This window comes from Silene latifolia, chromosome 2, assembly GCF_048544455.1.
Source record: "Silene latifolia isolate original U9 population chromosome 2, ASM4854445v1, whole genome shotgun sequence".
NCBI lineage: Eukaryota > Viridiplantae > Streptophyta > Magnoliopsida > Caryophyllales > Caryophyllaceae > Silene > Silene latifolia.
In genome coordinates, this window is record NC_133527.1 from 127,273,389 (window position 1) to 127,295,247 (window position 21,859).

Below are 21,859 nucleotides of genomic sequence, written 5' to 3' on the forward strand. Positions count from 1 at the left end.
TGCTTTCTTTAAGGATTCTTGGGATCTCATTGGGAATGATTTTTGTACTGTTGCACAGGAGTTTTTCAGGACTCGTAAGATGTGCAAGCAAGCTAATTCCACTCTCATTACTCTCATCCCTAAAAAGAAAGTTAGTCAGTCTGTCCTTGATTTTCGACCTATCTCATGTTGTACTACTATATACAAAACTGTGAGTAAGGTCATTGCCAACAGACTCAAAGCTATTCTCCCCTATATCATTGGCCATGAGCAGGCTGCTTTTATTCAGGGTAGAAGTATTTTTGAGAATATTATGCTCTCTCAATCCTTGGTTAGAAATTATACAAGAAAATACATTACTCCTAGGAGTTTGATCAAGGTTGATATTCAAAAAGCATTTAATTCCGTTCAATGGGATTTTGTTAGGAGCATGCTTGAAGCTTTGAAGTTCCCTCCTATCTTCATTAAATGGATCATGGGATGTATCTCAGGCTCCTGGTTTTCCATCAAGGTTAATGGAGATGTTCATGGTTTCTTCAAAGGGAAGAGTGGTGTCAGGCAAGGTGACCCACTCTCTCCCTATATTTTTGTCCTTAGTATAGAGATTCTTTCTCGTTATCTCAGGAAATTAACTCTCCAACCTCAGGTCTCCCTGCATCCTAAATGCTCTAAACTTAAGCTTACTCACTTGATTTTCGCAGATGATCTCATGTTTTTTGTTAGAGGTGATCTACCTTCTGTTCAAGGGGTTGTTCATCTGTTGAATCTTTTTGCTAAATGGTCAGGTTTAAGAGTTAATATTAGTAAAACTGAGATTTATTTTGGTGGGGTTTCTCCTGCAGTTAAAGCCCTTATTCTTCAGCATACTGGGTTTACTGAAGGTAGTTTCCCCTTCAGATATCTTGGTATCCCTCTTAACTCTTGTCGTAATTCTGCTGAGGTTTATGGTACCCTTCTTACCAAAGTTCAGAATTCTCTCCTCCACTGGTCTAATAGCTTTCTTTCCTATGCTGGGAGGGTTCAGATTCTTAATTCTGTCATCTTTGGTATTACTAATTTTTGGTGTGCTAGTGCTCTACTTCCCAAAGCCATTTTAAAACGTATTAATAAGATCTGTAAAGATTTCTTCTGGTATGTTGATAAGGGCTGCAGGAAGCAAGTCTTCCACTCTTGGAGGGTTGTTTGTCGACCAGCTCATGAGGGTGGTCTTGGTGTCAAGGAAATCCTATCCTGGAATAAAGCCCTTCTTGCAAAATGGCTCTAGCTTTTGGAGAATGACTCTTCTGGAATATGGGCTCAGTGGAATAGAGCCTATATTCTTTCCCCTGGGTCTATTTGGACACTTAGTGTCAAAGATCGTTATTCTGAGAGTCTTTGTAGTATTCTGGCAGTAAAAGATGAAATTGTTGTTCGATCTGGTTCTATTGTGGCTGCTACTTAGCTTCTGAACAACTGGGTCAGGCATGGTAAATTCCAGGTTAGTACTGCTTACCACTGGTTCAGAGAAAAGGGGGAGGTTGTCTACTGGTGTAAACCTCTGCATGGGAATGCTATTGTTCCTAAACACAGGATCTGTGCCATCTTAGCTGCTTCTAAACATCTACCCACGGTTGATCTACTTATTAGCAGGGGTCTGATCCTGATTAACAGATGTGTCCTTTGTCAGGGTGCTGCAGAAAGTCATGAACATCTTTTTTTCAGCTGTACTTTCTCTCAGGAAGTCTGGAATGCTTTGCTTCAGTGGATGCATCTTTGCAGTCGTTCTGTTAACCTCTGTACAGAACTTCGTTGGATGGCTCAAACCAAGGGTCAGAGGCATTGGAAGAATATGTGGCGAAAAACTTGCCTTGCTGCTGCTATCTATTACTTATGGCAGGAGAGAAATCAACAAATTTTCACTGGACATCAGCACTCTACTGCATCTCTTCTCAGTCAGATTCAGTTTACAGTTAAACATCGTTTGTTAGCTTGTAGTTCTCTTCCTAGTTGTCTTGTTGCTCATCTTGTATAAGGCTCTTAGCCTATTAGTGGATAGCTTTGTAAGTTTTTATCCTCTTTCTAATAAAATGAGGTATATCTTCTTGCAAAAAAAAAAAAAAAAAAAAAAAAAAAAATAATAATAATAATAATAATGCTGTTGCCTAATGCTGCTCAGCGAAAGTGTGCTAAGTATGGGGATTTGTGCGCGGTAGCGGGTTATGGTTTCCTACCTTTCTCTTTCTCTTCACTTGGGGAGTTGAGTTCGGATGCTGTTGCCTTGCTCAAGCGGATCCGAAAATTCTCGGTATCTCGGATCTTTGGGGCTCGGGTAGCCGCTTACATTTTTACTCGTATTAGCTTTACTATTGCTAAGGGTGTGGGAGCCCAGCTTGTTTCTCGGCTCCCCACCAATTTCATGTAAACCTTTTATTTTTATTATAATGAAAGCTGCGCGCATTTTATAATAAAAAAAAAAAAAAAAAAAATAATAATAATAATAATAATAATAATAATAATAATAATAATGATAATGATGATGATGATGATGATGAAAAAAGGTTTATTTAAGTTAGAGTGTAAGAGAGTAGGTGAGTGTGCTGTGTTGTCGACATCGGGTTGGTCCGGATTAATCTAGGTTCAAAAGTGAAATGTGACGGTCTTTGCTAGACGGGAATATGTCTCAAGTCTATATTAACTTAAGACGGGAAACTATTATTGTTATTGTCACTATTAATACTATCCGACTAAAAATATGTATTTTTATATAAATTAAGCTTTAAAATATTACTTTTATAAAAGTCATGTTTAAAATAAAATTAATAAAATTAAATAATTTAAAAATATAAAATTAAGTAATAGAATGGTTAAATAAATTACAAATGTCAAAATGAGAAATTCGCGGGTGTTACAAGCTCACTTAACAGGCACCAATTGCAGTATAAACTGAAATATTACTCACAAAAAAATAGCGCATATACATGAGAAAGTGTATGTGCAACACCCCACGGTAATTGAAGAGGACCATTGATAGGCTTAAATGACTAGTGCTTAAAAGGATTGAAAGTACTACTCATATCAACAAAGTGCACTTTCTTTTCTGGTTATCCATGCAAAAGAACTCTAAAGTTAAGCGTTCTTGACTGGGAGTAGTCTTAGGATGGGTGACCTCCTGGGAAGGTTCCCGAGATGCGCATGAGTGAGGACAAAATACGCTGGAAAGGACCCTTGTTGATCTGTGGGCCATATACACAGTCTGGCGAGCTACCATGAGTGACCGCTCCAGACCCTAGATTTGGGCCAGGGTGTTACAGTATGGAGTTCTACACCTATTTTACCAATCTTACGATAAGTATCTACAGGCAAAAGTTACAATGATTGAAGTGTGTGATATTTAGTTTACATATCAAGTTCATGGATTGCTTATCAAGGGGATTATCATGAAAAATCCCTTGTTCCTACAAAATAGCTAGCCAATTGAAGACGCTATTAAAGACGTCAAACTGCTAGTTTTATGCTATAAAACTTTCATGATTACCAAAGGTTGAAGTAGTAATGATACCTGCAAGGGTGCAAAATAAACAATAAGCATACCATGTTACGTATGGATCGCTTTAAATCAAGATTCAATACTTATCGCAAGTGTTTTCATAAGAAATGATGATCATCCAGAAATAATCATTATCAACAATAAGAAATAATCATTATCAACAATAAGAAATTGCTGGACTAAATCGTTAACAAGTAGGTAGCTCATGCTCAATAAATCAATAGCCCATAATTTCACATAATCAATAAATTAAACAAAGGTCTCATTTAGATCTAATTAACCTTTCCCTAATCAGTAATCACCTATCACTATTACACAACACAATAGATTCCACCATCTTCCCTTCCAAATCACTCCAACAAATTCATCACACCTGATTTTAATTCTGACATCTTTCCTCACCAATCCCCATATGTTCACCAAAAATGACCCTTAACCTCAACGATTTTTCTCAAATTTTTCATCCCTATTCACTCCCCTATACAATGCCACTAAACTCAGCAGAGGGACAAACACTTGAAAAACAAAGATTAAACAATAAAGAGCGAAGATTAAACAATAAGGCTATAACCCATGCGACTCTCCACTAAATTAAACAAATACATTAACCAAAACCAAGCTAATAGACAAAGTTTTGAGCGACTAATAAGTGCAATACCTCATCATTATAACAAACACAAGCTAGTAATACCGGAGTATCAAAATCCTTTTTATCCCCAGCAGTCACAAATCAAAATAAGAGGGTCTTTCCTGGTATGAGGTTTGCAGTTACCGCACAACCTTTTGCTGGCCCTGTTGTTTTCAGAAGTGGACGTGGAGGGATTGGATCTGCTAGTGAAATGGATCAGGTAGGAGGGCAGAGGGATGTGGTGATGGGTGAAGCTCAGGATTTGCTGGAGGAGGGGATAAGAGCACCTATCCCTGAGGAGGTTAATGCTCCTGCAGTGCCTTTACAGGATACTGGTATACACAACATAGCTGATCAGAATGTCAGGAGGTTGGTTCCGGGGGCTGGAGGTTGGCTTGTTGAGGAAGATGAACAGCAAGAGGTGTTTCGTAGTGCTGAGGAGGATTTTGGTCCACATGGGGATGATTTAAATCGACAGTCTGCTGATGTTCTGGGGCATTTACAGGAAAATGATCCTTATGTCATTTACGCTGGTGATGGAGCTGTGAGTGGGGTGCTTGATAGAGATATGCGGATACAGGAAGCAATCAGTAACATAATTGAAGGGGATGAGCAATGGGCTCGCTGGGATGATGAGCTTAGGGGATTCAACCAATATTTCGATCCCCCCTGCTGGAGGAATTCCAATAAGGTACCACTATCCAGATGGAATAGTTCATCAGGTGGTGGAAGGGACTAATGTGAACGGTGTTAATATTGCTGTTGAAGTTGAGCAGGAGGGGGGAGGAAATGCAAATGCTAATGAAAATGAAGTCATTCTCATCAGTGACTCTGATTCCTCGATGTCAGAGGTGCCTGAAAATGTCTGGATTGAGGAAATTAATGCGGCAGCAGAGGCTAATGAGGCTTCTTCTGAGGAAAGATTTGATGATGTTGTTAATGATGCTGTTATTTTGATCTCATCTACTGATGAGTCTGGGCCTGACTTGGGTGTTGTTCCCTGTGACTATGGGGGGTGCAAGTGTGGGCGTCACTGTTGAGTAGGAGGAGGAAGCTTTTGATGAGAATGGAATGGGGGGAGAGGCACTCATCTCCTTAAAGTCTATTGGTATTGAGAGGAAGGATTTGGAAATGCAAGCTGGGTCTTCTACCCTACAGCCTTTAGAGAAGCTCTTCAGGGAAGTTCGTAGCAAGGCCACTGCAGCTTTTGAATTAGGTGAAGGGAGTAACAAAAAACAAGATGTGCTGTTTGATATCCCTGCTGTGGGATCAATGGCGAATTTGATTGCTGAAGTTTCAACAGGCAATTTTTCTGATGATTTTTTAGATTTGGCAGATGCGTATCATGTTTCTGAGATGCAACTGACCCATAGAGAGGAGATAAGAATGGCAAAGAAAAGAAAGTGCAGTACTGAGATTGTAGACTACATTGTTCCTGAACAAGCTAAGGAGTCTCTGGAAAATGCTAAGGCGTATTTGAGGCAATTAGCAAAGAGGAGCTGTGGAGGAGATGGTATACTGGCTGGGAGAAAGGTGGGGAAACAGTGTGGTTTCAGGGTGAGTGTCCAAGATATTATGATGATTGACTCAAGTGACTCATCCTCCTACTCAGTAAACGGAGCTGCTGTTGATGTTGGAGCTGATGTGTCTGTGGGCTTTGCGGAGGTTGGGCCTTCACAACCTCCTCTGTCGCCATGATTGGCCTTGTGTGGAATTGTAGGGGTCTAAATAGCACGCTCGCCCCTACAATTTCGAAGATAAGAGCGTTACTAGATAGTAAGTATTATGATTTTCTTTTTTTAATGGAGACCAAATGTAATGCGAATAAAGTATTCCCTCTGTTTAGATCGCTAGGTTTTGTGAAACATTTTGGTGTGGACGCGGTAGGGGCGTCCGGTGGCTTATGGGTGGGTTGGAAAAGGGAAGCTAAGATGTCCCTTATAAGGGCTTGTAAGAATTTTATCATCCTGTTGGTTAAAAAGTATGATGGTCTCTTTTGGTACCTTGTGCTTTTCTATGGTTCTCCGGAAGTAAATTTACGTACTTCCGTCTTAAGTGAATTGGATGCATGGATTGAGTCTTGTACTTACCCGTATATTATTGTTGGGGATTTCAATCAAGTAGATTTTTTGTCGGATAAATGGAGTTGCACACAACGTCCTATTAGGGGGGCAAATGATTTTATCAATTGGAAACTTAGAAACGAACTCATTGACATACCCTTCAAAGGACCACGGTTCACCTGGTGTAACAATCGGAAGGGGGACAAAAGGTTGTATGAGCGCATTGATAAAGCTTTAGGTTCTAGGGACTGGCTCATTTATTTTCCAAGCACGGGTATTAAACATTATCCTATTCAGATTTCTGATCATGCTCCGATTGAGGTTGATTTACAACTTACAAAGTGTGAGGGGAAAAGACCGTATAAATTGGATGCTTGGGTGCTCGAACATGAGGAGTGTTTAAACGGGATTCGGTTGGCTTGGCAATTTGATGTGGTAGGGTCTCCGGCTTATCAGGTGGTTAGGAAGCTTGCAAGGGTGAGAACAACTGCAAAAAAGTGGGCTTTGGATAAAAAGAAAGAATGGAGGAAGGCGTGGGATGATTTTGACAAGAGGTTGGAGGAGGGCTTAAATGTGGATCTCATGGGTGGAGGGGATGAGTTGTATTCAAGGGTAAATGAAGAAGTTAAAGCTTTTGCGAGTGCGACTGCAATCTTCTGGAAGCAAAGGGCTAAGATGAGGTGGATGGTGGATGGTGATACATGCTCGAAGTTTTACTTCAACTGGGTCAAAGGTCGACAAGGAAGAAATTACATCCATGGCATTAAAGGGGAAAATGGTGTGTGGATCTATGACCGAAATCTTGTAAGCTCAGAATTCCAAAGGAGTTTTAAGGCTCTTTATGCTGCAAGTGAGGGGAGCCTAGATGCTATGGAGCAACAGCCAGTGGGCTCCTTTGATCTGATTCTTAATTCAGTGAAGAGAAGGGTTTCAGAGGACGAAGTGGATTTTCTCAGCAAACCCTTTACAGCTAAAGAGGTGCGTTCTGCTGTTTTCCAAATGGGGGCTTATAAGTCGCCTGGTCCAGATGGGATTCCTGCGTGCTTTTTCCAGAAGTGTTGATCTCTGGTTAAAAAGGAGGTAACAAAGGCTGCCTTATCCATTTTGAACTCTGGTCGGGTCTTGAGGGAACTCAATAGGACATTTATTACTTTAGTTCCAAAGTCTGATAATCCTGAGGGCGTATCGGACTATAGGCCCATAAGTCTTTGTAATGTCTTCATGCGAATTGTGTCTAAATGCATAACGAATAGAGTGGCGAAGGTGATGGGATCGCTGGTGAGTGAAGCACAAAATGCATTTATCCCTGGGCGGCATATTAGTGATAATATTTTACTTGCCCATGAAACAATTCATCGTGTTCTGGGTCATAAAAAAGGAAAGCATGGCCGGTATGTCTTTAAGGCGGATATGAGTAAAGCTTATGATCGTATAAGATGGGATTTTTTGGAAGCGGTACTTATGAGGTTTGGCTTTCCGATAAGACTGGTGCATCTCATTTTGAACTGTGTCACCACGGTCTCCTATGAGGTCTTACTCAATGGATCTCCATTACCTCGCTTCCAACCGAACTGTGGTTTGCGGCAGGGAGATCCGCTTTCTCCCTTTATTTTTATTCTGTGTATGGAGGTGCTGGGAGGTCAGATTGAGCAGGCTAAGGAGTCAGGGCTTCTAAATGGGATCACCTTATGCAAACAGGTGGAACCCATCACACACCTATTTTTTGCTGATGATTCTGTTTTTTTCCTTCAAGATAAGGGACAGTCAGCGCTTAACTTAAAAAGGATTCTGGATGGATATTGCGAGGCTTCAGGACAAAAATTGAATCTGGATAAATCAGGAATTCTTTTTAGTCCAAGTACGTGTCTAGCTAAGGCTCAAGAGACCATGAGGATTTTGCGAGTAAGAGCTAACAAGGGTATAGGGAAATATTTGGGGATTCCAGCTGAATTCCAGGAGTCAAAGAAGGGGATTTTCAATTCTCTTCTTGAGTATGTCAATAAACGTATCTCGTCCTGGAATGGAATTTTCTTAGCACCGGCAGGTAGACTTACACTGATTTCTTCAGTCCTATCAAACCTCTCAAATTACTTTCTATCGGTTTTTAAAATTCCGGTAAGTGTGGCAACAAAGCTCAATTCTTTGTTGGCACAATTTTGGTGGGCTGGATGTAATCTGGGGAAGAAACTACACTGGTGTAGTAAGAATTTTCTAAGTCTCCCAAAGAGTTCGGGAGGGTTGGGTATCCGAAATGTTGGGTGTCTGAATAAAGCTTTACTGGCAAAACAAGGATGGAGGATTGTCTCTGGAGACAATTCATTCTTCAGCAGAATTTTCAGACGGAAAATTTTTGGGGATAACACCTTCCTTGAGGGGAAATGTCCAAAGAAAGGTATGGGAAGTTCATGAGGAGTTAAAAGCATTATCTATGGTCGGGAGCTGATTATGGATAAAATCGCTTGGAAGCCTGGTTGGGATTCTTGTCTAAATGCGTGGACTGCAAAGTGGGTTGATGGAGAGAGACCTGAACCAAAGGATCGGCTGCTTGATATAAATTTTGTCTTTCTCAGGAACCTTCAAGTGCGTGAGTTATGGAGTAGGGAGTTAACTTGGAATGCCTCCCTAGTACAGTCTATCGTTAGAGATAGGGATGCGGCAAGGATTCTGGCAACAACGCTATGTATGTCTAGGGCAAAGGATGAAGTTTTTTGGCCGCTCACCAATGATGGGGTTTATTCGGTTAAAAGTGGGTATGGTGTCGCCTTCACAGAGTACTTCGAGAGGAAAGGTACATTAAAGGATAAAACAAGAGTTTCAGAGAAGGGAAAGGACTTTTGTAGAAGGCGCCTGTGGAGTCTACCGGGACCGAACTCATGGAAGCTCTTGGTTTGGAAAATTATTACTAACACTCTCCCAGACGGGCATGAATTTCAAAAACGAAAGATTGAGGTGGACCACACATGCCGGACATGCTCAGGGGATTATCTGTACAGTGAGACCATTGAGCATATTTTTAGGGATTGTGGGTTATCATCACGGATTTGGTCTGGGTCGGTATTGGGAATACAGACTGAGGGATCTGAGATGATCCCGCTTGGAGATTGGATTATAAACTGGATTCAGTATTTGGAATCTCTGGATGAGGGAGAGAGGAGAGTTAGTTTTTTCCTGGCTACGTTATGGGGTCTTTGGACGATGCGCAACAATGCGGTTTTCCGAGGGGATCGGGTTGTACCCCGGTTACTTTTCCAGATGATCTACAATAACGTGGAAGTTTGTCTACAGTCCATTCTCAATGTCAAGGAGTATAAGGAAAAGATTAACAAGATGGGGAGTGGATCGTTAGGATGTCAGGATCTACAGACAATCAAGGACGGGCATTCCATTCACATTATTGGTACGAGGGGTCAATGTGGGGGAATACGTGTTAAGGTTGATGCGGGCTGGCTAAAGAATCTGGATGCTGCGGTTGGATGGGTGGCTTATGATGTCGATGGGGCTATGATGGAGAGTGGAAGCAGAAAGATAGCGGCGGAATCAGCCTTACATGCTGAGGCATGGGGTATTGCAGAGGTTTTGCAATGGGAAATTGGTAAGGGTTTGCTTCACCTGGAGGTGGCTACAAAGGGATGTTACAGGATCTCAAGGAACTTTATGCTTGTTTTCATTGTCTAAGTTTTTCGTATGTTCCGAGGCATCTTAATAGGGTGGCTCATGGCCTGGCTTCTCGGGCCTTAAGTTTATAAAACCTTTATTTACTGTTGTCAAAAAAAAAAAAACGATTCAGTTAATAAAACCAAAAAATTAATCCATAACACAAACCAAAGAATCAACAGTCTGTACCAAAGAAGCAAATCCTCTTTTACAACAAACAACAACAACTACAAAGCCTTCATCACAAAATGCAACTAAACTCACTTCTGTTAGTATTTTGAAGTCCTTTGCACCTTAATTACTGTGTTGTCACACTCTTTGCCAAATTCTGTGGCTGGTCAACATTGAAGCCTCTCAATACTAGTAGGTGATAAGCTAACAACTGCACCCAATTAAGTAATTTGCAAAAACACGAAAATTCAGTATTGACAATGATATTGGAAATCAAAGATAAAAAAAAAGGGCGAAGTTGAAATTAAAATAGATACTTTAAGATTGTATTTAAGTTGTATAAGAGATCTTATAAGGGGTTCTATACTTATATACGAGTAATTGACAAGCCAGGTGGGTCTAAGGCCCTGTTCTTTCTGACTTATTTCAGCTCACTTCAGTTCAGCTCAGCTCTATTCAATTCAGTTCAATTCAGTTCAGCTCAGTTCAGTCCAGTTCACCTTCATTCAGTTTAGTTCAGTTCAGTTCCGCTCAGCTTCATTCAGTTCAGTTCAGCCCCACTAAGTTCAGCACATTTCATTTCTACTTATCTTAATAAACTTATAGATTTTATTAATATTTTAATATTTATTTATTTATTATTATTATATTAAAGTTGTTATATCAATATTATTAATATTTTTATTATTGTTATTAATTAATTAATCATCACAATTGTTATTATTATTATAATGAATATTGTGATTACTACAATCAATAATATCGATATTAATATAAATAATACAATTACTAATACTCTTATTAATATGAATATGAATATTAATTAATTATAGTATTATTAATAAAATTTCTACTATTAATTTTAATAAACTAACATTATTATTAAAAATATTACTATTATTACTTTTATTATAAATACGTTTTTTTTTTCAAATACGAATTTTATTTTTTCACATACATTTTTTCTTAAATATTCCATTTAGTACCCTTTTTTACCAAAAGCCAACCAAATGAACTCTTAAATCATCATTTTTCCTAAACCTTATTCTAATTGCTCAAAAGATTGATTCCAATTTAACAATTAATAAAGTATTTTACTTTTTTTTATCAATTATTAATATTATTTGTTGATTTTTAACTAATCATTCAAAATTTATCTGTTTGTTAAAGATAAAATTAGGATTTGTTAACTTTTATTTATTTAATTAATTAAATTAGGATTGACGGTGGTTCTTGATGGCTACTGAATCACTCAAATTAGTATGATACTTACACGAGCTAGGCTTTGAACAATAATTTGGCAAATTGGTGCTCCATTATTCCATCTAATTAGGATAGAAGGTGGTTTGTGGTGACTACCTAAACACTCAAATTAGTATAATTATTAGTATATATATTATTATTAGTAATCTTCTTCTTCTTCTTCTTCTTCTAATAATAATAATAATAATTATTATTATTATTATAGTAATATTAAAGTATTATTATTATTATTATTATTATTATTATTTTTTATTTTTTTTTTATTATTATTATTATTGGTTATTCTCGGCTCGGCTCGGCTCAGCTCAGCTCGGCTCGGCTCAGCTCAGCTCGGCTCGGCTCAGCTCAGCTCAGCTCGGCTCAGCTCAGCTCAGCTCGGCTCAGCTCGGCTCGGCTCAGCTCGGCTCGGCTCAGCTCGGCTCGGCTCAGCTCAGCTCAGCTCAGCTCAGATCAGCTCAGCTTTAAAAAGCCAGAAACAACAGGGCCTAACTTGCTCATTGATAGACACGAAGAGAACAGAATCAACAGACGAATTATGATTAAAGATTAATACATCAATTAACGCAAGCTGAAAACTAATAATCAAAGAAAGACCATTAAGATGATGAAAATGAGGTTAGAAGTACTCTAAAGGATGGAGACCATTGGTGTCAGTATAAATCATATCTTTCGACATCACAGATTGTGAGATAAACAATTAGAACACAAAAGGACGATTGATAAAAGCCGAAACTTTCTAAGATTAATCTCGCGATTATACAAGAAGTAATTAATCGGTTTCACCAGCTGAAATGAAAACCCACCCTTAAATGATATAGTGATAAAACAATTTTCATCAATTAATTACGAATGGCGATAATCTAATACGAAATGCAATTGAATAATACCTAAAATAAATGAAATTTTCAATTAGTTCAAGAATTAATCTCACCTGGGGAATTTGAGCAACGTATTGTTGCGGATTGCTTTGCTTCACCGATAGCTGACAGTCCTAAACATTAACACCAAAGAAAAAAGTATAAACAAAACATTTTGAATTAAGTTATGATTAGATAATTATGATTGATAACGGGAATTAAATAACAAATGAAGTTGAAATCAAAACTCTAATTTTTCAGAGAAGGGAGAAATAGAAGAGGAAATGAACACCAGCAATGTAGATACTAACCAAATCGAAACCCCGATTTAGAAATGGCGAGCGATTTGCATAATCGAATTGAACCACACAGCCAACTAAGTAAAGAACAACGTACAACAATCAATTACCCAAAAAATGGTAGTATGTGGGTGAAGATGATGAGGGTTTGGGAGCACTGGTATGAATAGAATGAACGAAGGGATTGGAATTGGAATGAATGGAGGGCAGAGATCAAAGGTAGTGATCATGGGTTGGGAGGTAATGGAAGGACAAGCAAGCAGTTGTTCATTTGCGGAAACACTGTTCATTAGTGAACAATAGAAGGCCTCTCACACTTTTAAGAAAGGTGTAGGATATCTATAATATATAGTAAGTTGGTTGAAAACAAAGTGGTGGTGAAGAGATAATGGAGGCAGTTTTAGTAGAGGTGGCGTTCCTATAATAAACTGCCTAAAACGTTATTGAGCCTTGATTTAGGGTTCATTGATAATATGATGTGATGCCTCATATTTTATGGGTGTGGATGTGTTACCCAAACTTGAGAAGGATGGGCCATCGAGTCCATTCTGATTCTAAATTGGACTTAAATTAATTTGCATAATTGGATTTGGGTCTAATTTTTTGTATGATGATATCAGGCCATAAAGTTGTACTTGTAGTAGTAGAGAATATCTGGTAGCCCGTCATTGATACAACCCGATAGCGGGTTGTCGGTTGATAGTTGTTGCCGTATTTTTTGCTCCAAGTAGTATGTCGATGATGATTGGCTCTCTATCCAGATCTGAGGGGACATATATTTATTTATTTTTTTTTTTTTGCTAAATGGTAAGCTTTCATTAAAAGAACAAGCACTACAATATGAATTTTTAGGACAGTAGCATGTTGACACTCTAGTGCTAATTAGACTCTAATTGCACTCTAATCAACCAAGCTCTATCCTTACTCGACACATTACAAGATTTATAAAGACAATAACGACTTCTAATAGCCTGTTGAATTTGAGCAATAACTACAGCAGGCACCACTATGCATTGATTAATTCTGGCCTGATTCCTCTGCATCCAGACCGCATACCAGCAATGAAACACAGCATCACAGCATATACTCTTCCTGAGTCTTCCCCATCTTCTTCTTGTAACTTTCAACAAAATATCTGACTGAGTAAGATCAGAATGAAGCCACTGACCAACCCCTTGCAGAATCTGAGCACTAAACACACATTGATGAAATAAATGCGCATGATTTTCTTCCTGTAGCTGACAGAGACAACAGAGATTATCTGGAGCAATGTGCAGCTGAAACAGCCTACTCTTAAGCATTAAGGCATTGTTGGTGATAAGCCAAGCAATAAAAGCGTGCTTGGGGGCACCCATATTACTCCAAATGATCTTATACCACCAGACATCCTCCTTCTTGTTTCTTAACCAATTATAACAGCTCTTAACCGTGAAACCCTCAGGCCTTATCTTCCAAACAGTATCCTCAAAACAGTCTATCAACATCTCTTTTACCTTGCAAATTTTCTTCCAATACCAACTGGTATCAGAATGAGGGGTATAAGAAAGAAAAGACTGCCCTTTTAATTAAACATGGTGTACCCATTGGACCCAAAGTGTATCTATTATTATATTATATTATATATTACATATATTTATTATTATATTATATTATATTATTGATATATATTTATATATATATTTATATATATATATATATATATATATATATATATATATATATATATATATATTATATGGAGTTTAGTGGAAATTAATATATAGGTAATTTTATTCATACTTAAGTTATACTCATACTAAAATTAAAAGTTTAGTAACTATTATTTTTTAATTTATATATTATGGTTAACTACATTAATTATTTTGTATGAGTCACTTTATTATTATGTTAGACTGATTTTCAAATTTATAATTATGAATTATACGGTTGAAACGTGCCTTGGATGATACAACCTTACCTGAATTTGTAATTATATTCATTCATTCAAGCTGCTGTAATTTATATGTAATTCAACATTTGAACATTACAAAAAAAAAATTGATGTAATTTGTATTGTAGATTGTAATTTGTATGTAATTGAACATTGAACATTTCAGAAAAAGCTGATTTAGTTTGTATTGTAGATAGAATGTAGCTTTCTAATTAAATCAGGAATGGGTCGTGGTCAAACGTAATAACAAAAACTAAAAAGTCTTCTCTAGGGTTTCTATGAGAGCGACGTCTAGGCTCGTCTTTGATCTGTCTTCGTCTTTCTGAGGGCTCTCTCCTACGTTCTTCGAACGTGGGCTCTCTCTTTTCTTGATCTCTTTCTTTATTTTTCTCTTTTCTTTTCGTTTTTCGTCTCGCTGGATTGTGCACTTTTTAGGGCTTGGAGCAGTTAGGGCTTTTCGAACTCCGTCTTTTTCTCTTGCTATTATGGAGCAAGGGAGTTCTTCAGGAGCAAGCAAGGGGAAGGAACAAATGACTGTGAATGATTCCTTCACTTGGGATGTAGGAGATGAACCAAAGGAGGAGTGTGGAGGAGGATCGACGCTGGTGGGGAAGATTTGGACGACAAAGGCTATTAACGCTAGGGCTGCTATCGAATCCATGATAAAACTCTGGCACCCCAAAGGTACGATTGTTGGTAATTTGATTGATGCTCGAAATAAGATTTTCTTATTTAAATTTACTAATGCCAAGGACAAAGAGAGAGTGATTGATGGTCAACCTTGGCACTTTGATAAGTATATTTGGTGTTTCAATGAGCCAGTTGAGGATGGAAAGATAACGGAGACGCCCTTGACTCACGTACCTATCTGGGCTAGGGTTTATGACCTACCATTACGTGGGAGATCGAATATGGAGAACATTAAGCGCTTGGGCATGCAACTGGGTAGGTTTGTGAGTGTCGATGAGGCTCCTTTTCCTGAGATGGAGAGAGCGGTGAGGTTGAGGGTGGTACATGATGTGAGGAAAGCTTTGGTGGCCAGGGTCGAAGTCCGTATGCCAACTGGGAGAATAGTCGACTTTCAAGTGAAGTACGAACGCCTTCCAAATTTCTGTTATGGGTGTGGGATCTTAGGACATGGGGAAAAGGAATGTGATGAAGGACCGTACGAGGAATGGGAGCTGAAATACGGGGATGAGTTGCGTGCTTCTCCATGGAAGGTAGTGAAAACGATTGCGGTTAATACGGGTAATAGTGCTCGATGTCTATTAGCTGCCTTCGAAAAGGAGGCTAGGCAACGGGAGGAGGAGGCAGTTGAGTTAATGATTGAGAAACTTCAACGAGTTGCCATCAAAACAAAAGGGGTGAAGCCAACCACTATACCACCAGGTGGGGGAGGGAAGACTTCAGTGGAAAAGGGGAGTTGGGTTTCCAGACGAGAGGCCAATGATGATACGCAGGAGCATGGGGAAGGAGAGAGGACAGGTTCGCTGATGGATAATGGTGGGGATTTGGAGTTGGTGATGACTGAAGTGGAAGGGAGTGTAGGGCAGGGGGAGGATGATGTCATTAAGGAAATTGCAAGGGCTAGGCAGGGGCAGAAGAGTGAGCTATCACATAGGGAGGGGATGACAGTGGGAGATGGGGGGAGAGCATATGCAGGCAGGAAGTGGACGCGTCTGCCACGTTCACAAGAAACAGCAACGAAGGGAGATGGGGAGAGTTGTCAGGCTATGAAGCGAGTAAGGGAGGGGAATGATAAGTCACAGGAAGTTGTTGCAAAGAAAACGAAAACCATGGATGTATGTTCATCTGAGGCGGTGGTTGAGAACACTCAACCCCGCCGGGCATCATGAAAATATTGAGCCTTAACTGCAGGGGACTGGGCAACCCGGCTGCGGTAGGCGGTTTCAAAAATCTTGTCCGTAGAGAGAACCCGCAGTTTATCTTTTTATGTGAAACTAAATTATCAAGTTCGGAGATGCTAAAAATTGTAAATAGTCTTCAGGAGTATGAGGGATGGGCGGTAGACAGTGTGGGTCGAGCAGGAGGGCTTGCTTGTGTATGGCGGGTAGGGGTAAAGGTGACGTTTCGCTCTGCCACCATTCACTATATGGACTGGAATGTGGAATTGGGAGGGATGGAGTAGAGGTTAACCGGCTTTTACGGATGGCCGGCTGTACAGGATAGACATCTATCATGGCAACAGCTACGCTTATTAGCTGCGGAAGAACATGGTCCATGGCTATGTATCGGAGATTTCAATGAGATACTCTTTTCCACTGAAATGAAAGGAGGGGATAGGGCTCAATGGCAAATGGCAAATTTTCGTGAGGATGCTAATGATTGTGGGCTACGTGATCTTGACTTTGAGGGCTACGAATTTACCTTTGACAATGGGCAAGCGAGAGATGATAATAGACAGAGTCGAATTGATAGAGCGATGGTTACGGATAGTTGGACCGAGTTTTTCCCCTACGCGAAGCTTCATCATCTGGGGACGGAGTGGTCAGATCACACTCCCCTTTTGGTCCTGCTAGACGCTAAAGCCGAACAGGGGGAGAAGGGAGGACGTAAATTTCGCTTCGAACAAATGTGGGTGGAGGAGGATGGGTGCGAGGAGACTATAAGGAGAGCTTGGGATCCTGGTGATGATGTAGCGGATAATGTGCAGCGTTGTGCTAAGGAATTGATGTCTTGGAGGGGTGCTAATGTGGGCAAAATCCTTAGGGATCTTAAAATTCAGAGGAAAAAATTACAAAAACTTGATGGATGCCCTAGATCGATGAGTAATGTACAAGAACGGAGAGCTATTAAATTAACAATTGCAAAGCTTATAAAGCAAGAAGAACAATTCTGGAGGCAGAGGTCTCGGGTTCTATGGCTACGAGATGGGGACAAAAATACGACCTATTTTCATAGAAAAGCCAGGCAGAGGAAGAAGAAGAACCGTATTAAGCTTTTGGTTGATGACAGCGGGAGAAGCTTTGATACGGAAGAAGGGATGGAGAGAGTGGCCGTGGAGTATTTTATGAACCTTTTTGAAACATCAAATCCGATTGTTACTGAGGATGTGACTGCTGGGGTTGAGGGTCGTGTCTCGGACGAGATAAATGGGGAATTGCGTGAACCGTACACAGAAGCAGAGATAGTCGACGCTCTAAATCAAATGCACCCGTTAAAAGCTCCAGGTCCGGACGGTATGAACGCTTTATTCTTTCAGACTTATTGGCACATTGTTGGGCCCTCAATTATACGAGCTTGCTTGAGTATTCTTAATGGCCATGGGATTCCGGAGGACACCAATATGACACATATTATTCTTATACCGAAGAGGAAGGAGGCGAGTAAGATGTCAGAGTTCAGACCGATCAGCCTTTGCAATGTCCTTTACAAGATTGTTTCTAAGGTCCTCGCTAATAGGCTCAATAAGTTCCCGGGTGAGATTGTAACTGAAAACCAAAGTGCTTTCGTTCCTGGCCGCCTTATTACTGATAATATCTTAGTGGCTTTTGAGTTGTTCCATCATATGAAGAACGCGAGAGGAGGGGGAGGACACATGGCTCTTAAGCTTGATATGGCCAAGGCATATGATAGAATTGAATGGCATTTCCTTGAGGAAACTTTATTGGCGATGGGCTTTGATACTATGTGGGTAAGAAGGGTGATGGAATGTGTTGCGTCAGTTACTTATGCGGTAACGATTAATGGTTCATATACCGAATGCTTCAAGCCGAGGAGGGGGCTTTGCCAAGGTGACCCACTATCACCATACCTCTTTATTCTATGCGCGGAAGTATTTTCAAGCATGATACGGCGTGAGATGGAGAGAGGCAGTTTACATGGCATTCGAGTGGCTCCCACGGCACCGATGGTATTTCATCTGTTTTTCGCAGATGATAGCATTATTTTTACGAAGGCTAATGAGAGAGAAGCGAGAATTGTCAAGGATATTTTAGTACGCTATGAAAGAGTGTCGGGCCAACTGGTAAGTCTTGATAAAACAACCGTATCTTTTAGCCGAGGAACATATAACTTCAAACGGAGTATGGTGGCTGACATATTGGGGGTCCGGGTGGTAAATTAACAAGGGAAGTATTTGGGTCTGCCAACGGTTCTTGGTCGGTCGAAAGGAAGCCTCATCAATATGCTCCGGGACAGAATTAGCAAGAGGTTGCAGGGATGGAGAGGTGCTATGCTTAGTAAGGCGGGTAAAGAGACTCTCATCAAATCAATTGTGCAAGCGATCCCAACCTATGCCATGAGTGTGTTCAAAATCCCGAATTTTTTCTGTGATGAAATTAGGAGCCTTATTACGAGCTTCTGGTGGGGTGCGAGTAATGGGAGGAAGAAAATTCCTTGGATAGCATGGGAAAAGATGTGTCGATCAAAGGAGCATGGAGGACTCGGTTTTCGTGATTTCCAACTCTTCAACAAAGCGTTATTAGGCAAACAAGGATGGAGGCTAATGACGGAGGATACAAGTCTTATGGCAAGGGTGATAAGGGGAAAATACTTTGCGGACCGCGGTTTCTTAGAGGCTGAACTTGGGTCGAACCCAAGCTACTCATGGCGAAGTATATGGGAATCGAAGGAGGTAATCATGCTAGGAGCGAGGAAGCGAATTGGGGATGGATGGAGCACAAATGTGTGGCTGGATCCTTGGATCCCGAATACCCAATCGCGACGGGTGATATCCCCTCGCAATGGCAATGATGAAGTTATGAAGGTTGCGCACTTGATGAAACCCGATAGGACCGGCTGGAATGACGAGCTACTAGATGAGCTCTTTTTGCCCTTTGAGAAAGATCGCATTCGAAATATTAGACTGTGTGAATCATCCCCGACTGATGATTGGTGTTGGGACCCCTCCAAAGATGGTGAATACACGGTGAAATCGGCCTATCACCTACTGTTTGACCAAGGAGAGCATGAGGAACAATCGGAATTCGCTCGCGACAAATGGCTATGGAACACTATTTGGAGGACACCGGTCCTACCACGGGTCAAACTCTTTATATGGCAATTGTGTCATGATGCCCTCCCGACACGGAATAATATTGGACGCAGATTGGGCCTTAGCGATGTGGAGTGTCCGTTCTGTTCAAACATGATGGAGACTTGTCTCCATATGTTACGGGATTGTGGGTGGGTATACGGGGTTTGGGAGGGGGTAGGGATGGAGGAACAAGTGGAGATCAGGGTAGAGCGGGTGAGGGAGTGGGTGGATGGAGTGTTGAGGGAGTCGGGGGAAGAAGAAAGGATGAGGTTTATGCTAAGATGCTGGGCAATATGGGAGCGGAGGAACTCAGTTATTTTCGAAGGAGGGGAGAGGAAGTGTGGACTGGTTATACGACGGGTGCAAGATCTTTTGTGAGAGCTGAGAATGGTGAGAGAGGTGGAGAAGGGGGAGAGGAAGGGGGGCACGAACCAGGTGGGATATAGGGATAGCGATAGGGGAAGTGGAGAAGGAAGAATAGGGGAGGACCCTTCGGTGGGGCCTGGCTGGAAGCTACCTGGGGAGGGAGTAGTAAAAGTTAATACTGATGCCGGAGTTGTAGCTGGGTTGGGGATTGGTCTGGGTGCAGTGGCGAGGGATTCAAGTGGGCAACTACGGTGGGCAGTGGCGTTTCAGATGGCGGCGGATAGGAGTCCAAAAATGGCGGAAGCAGAGGCGGTACTGATGGGTCTCAAGGAAGCTAAGCGAGCTGGGTATGAGAGAATCATAATGGAGAGCGACTGTCTAAACGTTATTACGGACCTGCGGGAAAAGAAGACGGGAAGGACGGACATTTTCCGAGTTTATGATGACATTTTTTCTTTATGCAATTCTTTTATTTCTGTTGTTTTCTCTTATGTTAGACGGGAGTCGAATTGTGTTGCGCATAATGTGGCACATTCGGTACCGTGGGAGTATGGTAGGCGTTCTTGGATTGAGGATGTACCTCGTAACGTTCTTGATGCTATTTCTAGCGATCTTAATGATATGAATTAATCCCCTTTCGGGGGTTTTTCAGCCAAAAAAAAAAGGAATGGGTCGTGGTCCCTGAAATTAAGCAAAAATAATTTTGCTTTGAAAAGTCAACATGCAACCACAGGCTGACAACTCAACTCTGTGGTTGTTCTTTTAATGAATAAGATATGATCATAAAGGAGTTTGCCACCGTTTGTTTATGAGTCAAACATTTCAATTTTTTTTCACTTACCCTCACGTTAAATTTTTTTTTAACATTAATTAGAGCAACTCCAATGGACAGCTACGACCCCTTGTAGCTTGGCTTTCCGACTCAATATTTCAAGCAACACTACTTTCTGGCTACGAAGTCGTCCAGTGGTAAGCTACAATACGTTGTAGCTGGTATGAGTACCATAAATTAAATTAATATTTTAACTTTAACTTTATTTATTTTTTACATTATTCAACCAAATGATTCAATTTCAAGCATGTAGCTTGTTTAAGCTACATTAGCTTTCAAGCATACCATCATTTTTCTTCTCCAATGGTTGCATTGTAGTTAAATAATTTATATAAATTGGAAGCTAATCCTAAAAATATACAATTGGAGTTGCTCTTACACATTTACGATCCATATTTTTTACTCAGTTCAAAATTTGCATCCAAAACCACTTGCAGGCTATTTTTCCGTCAAAATTCAAAATTCCTGGTTAAAACATTAAAATTTTGACAATTTTTTCATTGTTTCTTCTTTTATTAAGCTTATGTTATTTCCTCCTTTTTCCTTTTCTTTATTTTATAACTCATTCTTTGCTTAATACTTTTTACGGCTGATGCTAATTAGGTAATTGATCTTTCAATATAGGAACCTTCAATCAACAAGAAATCAGGTTAGAATTTTAAGGACAATTTAGGAAAAGGCAAAAAAAAAAAAAAGAATGAAGAATGGTGTCAAATATTCAAGTTCCAATGATAAAGGGGAATGTTCTAGAGACGGTTTGAGAGACTCGAGACTCGAGAGAGTGTTTAGGGTTCAACTAGAGATTGAAAACACTATTCATGGGTATATATAGCATACGCCCAAAACACAAAACCCAATCCCGCATTTCTAGGCCTGGGCCGGAGTACTCGGAAGCACTCGGTCAAGTGCATCAGCCACTCGGCCGAGTGCCATCTAGACAGGACCTGGGTTAAACCCAAAAGGCAATCGGTCACTATTGCTCAGTAGAATACGTGTCCCTCGGTCGAGTACTCTACCGAGTGGACTGCCTTAAAATCAGGGGTATTACACCAACAATTCACGTCATCCAAGAAAGAGAACAAATGCCTTAAAATCAGGGGTATTTCACCAACAATTCACATCATCCAAGAAACAGAACAAATGGACAAAAAGCAGCATGGATCTTAAATCAAGCCATGGGCCTAGGCTGCACCCAAATAGGGGAGATCGAGGTAATTCGTTTCATAAGCCCTATGAGTTTCCACTCTAAAACCAATTTACAATAAAAAGAGTACCCCTTAGCCTATAAGGTG

The 21,859-nt window shown here is 40.3% G+C and overlaps 3 protein-coding genes across 3 annotated transcripts; 2 read left to right on the forward strand and 1 right to left on the reverse strand.

The window, feature by feature from the left end:
• Nucleotides 1-13,318: 13,318 nt before the first annotated feature.
• LOC141641286 (uncharacterized) lies at nt 13,319-13,924 on the reverse strand. The gene has a single exon (XM_074449957.1). It carries the CDS (start codon nt 13,922-13,924, stop codon nt 13,319-13,321), a length of 606 nt encoding a protein of 201 aa, XP_074306058.1.
• Nucleotides 13,925-14,855: 931 nt separating this feature from the next.
• Nucleotides 14,856-19,747, forward strand: LOC141641287 (uncharacterized). The gene is made up of 3 exons (XM_074449958.1): nt 14,856-16,172; nt 16,556-18,358; nt 18,551-19,747. Exons 1-3 carry the CDS (start codon nt 14,856-14,858, stop codon nt 19,745-19,747), a joined length of 4,317 nt encoding a protein of 1,438 aa, XP_074306059.1.
• A 9-nt stretch (nt 19,748-19,756) lies between these two features.
• Nucleotides 19,757-20,365, forward strand: LOC141641288 (uncharacterized). Its single transcript, XM_074449959.1, has one exon. The coding sequence runs from the start codon at nt 19,757-19,759 to the stop codon at nt 20,363-20,365; it is 609 nt and encodes a 202-aa protein (XP_074306060.1).
• Nucleotides 20,366-21,859: the final 1,494 nt, after the last annotated feature.

Excerpts from the sequence above, each read along its gene's own strand:
- LOC141641286 (XM_074449957.1), bottom strand. The coding sequence starts at position 13,924 with ATGTTGATAGACTGTTTTGAGGATACTGTTTGGAAGATAAGGCCTGAG.
- LOC141641287 (XM_074449958.1), top strand. The coding sequence starts at position 14,856 with ATGGAGCAAGGGAGTTCTTCAGGAGCAAGCAAGGGGAAGGAACAAATG. Across the intron at positions 16,173-16,555 it reads AGAAAACGAAAACCATGGAT|GATAGACATCTATCATGGCA; the intron begins GTATGTTCATCT and ends CCGGCTGTACAG. Across the intron at positions 18,359-18,550 it reads AAAGAGTGTCGGGCCAACTG|GGATGGAGAGGTGCTATGCT; the intron begins GTAAGTCTTGAT and ends AAGAGGTTGCAG.
- LOC141641288 (XM_074449959.1), top strand. The coding sequence starts at position 19,757 with ATGGTGAGAGAGGTGGAGAAGGGGGAGAGGAAGGGGGGCACGAACCAG.